This window comes from Alligator sinensis, unplaced genomic scaffold (genome assembly GCF_000455745.1).
Source record: "Alligator sinensis unplaced genomic scaffold, ASM45574v1 scaffold409_1, whole genome shotgun sequence".
Classification (NCBI taxonomy): domain Eukaryota; kingdom Metazoa; phylum Chordata; order Crocodylia; family Alligatoridae; genus Alligator; species Alligator sinensis.
Genome location: NW_005842284.1, coordinates 635,348 through 639,758, shown reverse-complemented (window position 1 = coordinate 639,758; position 4,411 = coordinate 635,348). Strand labels below are relative to the sequence as shown.

General features: G+C 42.1%; 1 protein-coding gene across 4 annotated transcripts in view; it reads left to right on the top strand.

The window, feature by feature from the left end:
• LARGE1 (LARGE xylosyl- and glucuronyltransferase 1) overlaps window positions 1–4,411 on the top strand; it is a 387,820-nt gene that overhangs the window by 372,656 nt on the left and 10,753 nt on the right. For 2 of the 4 annotated variants that reach the window (XR_003095093.1, XR_003095092.1), the window contains exon 16: window positions 1,338–2,113. Coding sequence is in view for 2 of the 4 variants with exons in the window: in XM_025209336.1 (XP_025065121.1) it covers window positions 1,338–1,535 (198 nt within the window). In the remaining 2 variants the exon portion in view is untranslated. Of the gene's footprint in view, window positions 1–1,337; window positions 4,406–4,411 lie in introns of those variants that run through there. The other 2 variants (XM_025209336.1, XM_014521983.2) reach the window with 1 other exon arrangement.

Sequence of the window (4,411 nt, the reverse complement as noted above, 5' to 3'; positions counted from 1 at the left end):
AGGGAATTGAGCATGGGTCTCCTACATCCCAGGCCCTACTCACTGCACTGTAGAGTCTAATGACTTTTTAATTAGTTCCAACAGGAGAGCTCGAGTGTTATGACCCCTCCTATGGAAATGGGTAATGAGAGTTCGAGAGGACCAGGCAACATTTCAAACTCTTTATTGAACAACACAATGCGAGTCCCAAAAGGTTGACTCACTGGATGATGTGACAGCAGTCAGTCATGTGTGCTTACTATCTATTGGGCAGTCCAGCATGGATGTAGCAGCAGTGGTCTGGCTCTCTTCAGCACCAGTGCTCCCTCACTCAGTTCCCACAGCTTTTAGTCTTATAACCACAGTGATCTTAACATTAAATGTGGACCACAAACAGTATTCAACATAGGGTCCAATATTCACACAATAAATGAAACTTATTAAGTAACCAGTAAGTGTATAATGGTGATGGTCTCAGAGGTCTGTTACTGTCCCCAGCCTTTTGTCTTGGTGTGAAAAGGGTATCTGAGTGACTTACTTAACTAAAAGTTGCATAGAACTCCATGCAGAATACAATTTAAAGTAAGCATATGACCTACGCAAGGTACTTACTTGACCCTGTAGAGGTGTCTTACCCTGGGTCACAGAGGTGTGTATGGTGTGGCCTGCAAGGGGACCCCTCCAGACCCTTTACAGCGATGTGAGTTTCCATTAATCATAATTTTTCAACAAAAAACATTTTGTCACAAATCCTTGACTAGCTCTAAATAAAGAAAATGGGTAGAATACCTCCAGAGGAAAGGATGGGTGGCAATTGAAGCTCACAGTTGCTATAAGTATACTGGTCAAACTGAGCTTTTCTAGCATAAGCACAGGTCAAACTGGAAAAAATGTGTTTTTGTCTGTATAGCCTATTCCAGCCCTCTTGAGCAAAATAAGCTATGGTGGCAAATGTGCTGCTTTGCTGGTATGCTTGCATCTATACCAGGGGCTACTTCAAGCCTAGGTACAGCAGAGATCTCACTTCTTTGCTCCCCTGCTATGATAAGAAAAGATTAGTATAGACCAGGTTTAAGATATTACGCTAATTCTGTACCTCTATTACTTTGGTTTCCTTTTGTGTAAGCATTTTAAAGGGAAAGGTAGGATTCATATCTTCCATTTACACCATTATACATCATTTAAAAGAAAAAGAGATTGGCTTGACCAGTCTCCTCTGTATTTACATTTTTCCCTCTTTGCTTTACATTGCACCATTATATGTGCCACAGCAAAGACCAGTGTATACATGTGTGAACACAGAGGAAAGGTTCATTGCAGGCGAAGCACTTCTCACTGCTGATGTCTTTCTTTTCCAGGAGTATGAATTTATAGTGCTACCCAATGCCTATATGATCCACATGCCGCATGCTCCCAGCTTCGACATCACCAAGTTTCGCTCCAACAAGCAATACCGCATCTGTCTCAAGACCCTGAAGGAGGAGTTCCAGCAGGATATGTCTCGTCGCTATGGTTTTGCAGCTCTCAAATATCTCACGGCAGAGAACAACAGCTAGCACGACAGAACTCGTTTATGGGAAACAGACACTGAAGGGAGGAGCCACTTAATGTTTGGGCCCAGTCTTTTAACTTGGAACTGAAAGACACTTTTTGTTTTTATATCATACCCAGCAGTTCTAACAGTAGAAATCTGAAGTGACATGACTTCAGACTGCTCTCAGTAGTCGCCTCCCTTCCCCACCACCTCTCCACTCCTTCCCTTCCAGCCTTCAGCTTTAGTGTTCGCAAAGGGTGAATAAGAGAGGCTGGACATGCACCTATCATACCGCACAGAGTTGGGAGTGGGGAGTAGGAGGGGAAGGTTTTTGTTCTCAGAACTGCAGAGCAAAGAGAGAATATAGGACTTCATGTTGCTATTTAATAATTCCACATGCTTTTTATCTGTAAAGGAAGATCTTCAGGTCACTGTCCTGTGAAATGCAAATTTACACTACTCTAAAAGGGAACTTTTACCTATGGACTTTCACGGTGGCCCTGATCATATGGATGGCCTTGTTAATGCAGGATGAGCCAAAGGTCTGAATTAGCCTTGGAAATGGAGGGGAAGCATATACAACACTGCACTATAGAGAAGGTGTGTTACTGGCGTAGGCATTTTCATGGCATCAGCTGATCTTTTATCCTCAAACTAATTCTGTTTGATTTGGAAACCTCCACCCGCCTGCCTTTCTGCCAGCCCTACACTCCATTCCTTTTTGTTGAAAGGAAGTGGTCCCCTTCATGCTGCTTGTCCATCCCTAGCTGTAGAGGTCCAGTAAAGAAAAATGGTGCCTCTGCCAGAATGTGAAGGAACCTGTCAGTGTAAGGTCTGTTTTCGCCAGAGCAATTTGTTCACATGTGTCTAGTGAAATACATGGGCGCATTGTAGCCTGTTACCATTTTAAAGGCAAGAAGTGGGATGTTCCCTAGAATGCATTTTCTGCTGGGGTAGTGACCAGCAGGCTCTTTCAGTGCATGTCCAGTGGTGAAAGCATTGCGCCGTGCGCTTTAAGTGGACTTCTTTGCTGAACAGGAAATATAAGCGTGGCAGCTAGACCTCAGTAGCCTGGGTGCTGTCAAGCTGCCTGCTGCAAGCTCTCAGAACTACTTCGTTAAAGGAGTTTATAATAAAAGGAGAAAACTGAGGAATAAACTCCCCATTTTGAGGGGGAGAAGAGAATGTGTTGGGAATCTGAGTGTGAATGTTTGCTTGAATGTGGGCTGGTCAAGTTCACAACCTCAACATCCATAGAAGTATTTCGGAGGGTGGACAGGACATCTAATAAGCAAAACACACACAGAAAACAAGACACTGGACTTCCTACCATTTTCTTTATTGTTCAGTATTAATGTTGTGTTTACATTGGATGAAGAGATGAGGTTTAATGCACTACCCCTTCCAGGGCTATTTGTATTCAGTTGCAATGTTAATAGAGACAGCAGAATCAGCTAAGTGAGAAATGTGTCTCTCTTCCTATCCCCAGTCATGTAGGACAGTTTTTAGCAACACCTCTGCCTGGACTGCAGAATGGATCAACACTGCATTTTGCTCGGTTTATTCTGTTGTTTTCCAGTCACTGGACCCTCAGCCCTTTCTCCCCCGCTAATCACTTTAGATCTCAGTTTTCTTTCTAACCTACAACTCTGAGGTTCTATTTTACAGCACATTCAAGACAGCTAAGCCAGATGTCTGAAGTACAAATGTGAGTTAGGCTGAGTACACTTAAGAAAGGAAATGCAAAACAAAAAGAAAAAGAAAAAACAAAAACGGAAAATAGCAACATTGTTGACAAGAAGAGGGGAGGGAGGCTCTATGTAATTGTGATTTTTTTCCCCCCTGGTATTGTTGGCTGTGTAAGTATATATCACTGTTTAATTTTTCCAAAGTGCTTTTCTCTTTTACTTAATGGCTTTATGAGAAGATTTATATAAAAACGTTTGAGGGGCTGAGCAAAATTCAAATAAACACTAAGCCCTGACTGTGGTATATCAGAAAAAAATAGAAACTTCCCTCACTGCTGAGGGCTCAAATCTGCACTGTATAATACTCTCCCACCAAACGCTCAATATGAGTAAGGGTGACAGAATCTTTTCGTAAGGGAGACTAAGGAGTGATGTGAAGCACTGATTTTCCCTATATGAATTTGCTGGCAGGTCCTTCAGTATAACTAAAGCAGTTTCATACAGCACTGTTTAAATTCGGGATGTTCACTTGTTCTTTGTTTCACAATGATGCCCCGGGGTGGGAAAGGAACAGCATTCTCCATCAGTGTTGGGTTCAGGCTTGAGTGTCCTACAAGGCACAACCTGTAGTACAGTACATTGTTCAGCTATGCCATAGCAACGTTAGCTATGGCTCCAGCCCTGCTCTGTCTTTTGGTGGTGGTGTGGGGTGGGCCAAGTAGTAATTTGTTGTTGGCTTATGCCAGCAGCTACTTACTACAACTCATTCTGGAGGCTCATGTGTGCTAGCTGAGATAAAGATGGGTAGCTCAAAGACATCTACTAGATTAGAGAGGTACAATATTTCTTTATGGAATCTGTGCTGGTTTATTTCCATCCTGCCATATTTATCTAGTGGTTATATAATCCTGTTTTATTATCATTTCACTTAATTTCTTTGCTATCAGATTAGGTTTGCTTACTCTGTAATTACCAGAATCCCTCCAGCACCATACAAAAGTACATTTGTGGTACTCTAGCCCTCTGCTACAGTTGCTGATTTGAATGACAGAATGCATATTTCTCTTAGCAGCCTGGTTATTTAATTCTTCTATTCCTCTGAGCTCTTTGATGAATACCATCTAGACCTGGTGACTATAATAATCTTTATAGATTCTTTCTAGCACCTTCTCTTTTGACACATCAGTCTATGACATTATTCTAACTTTAT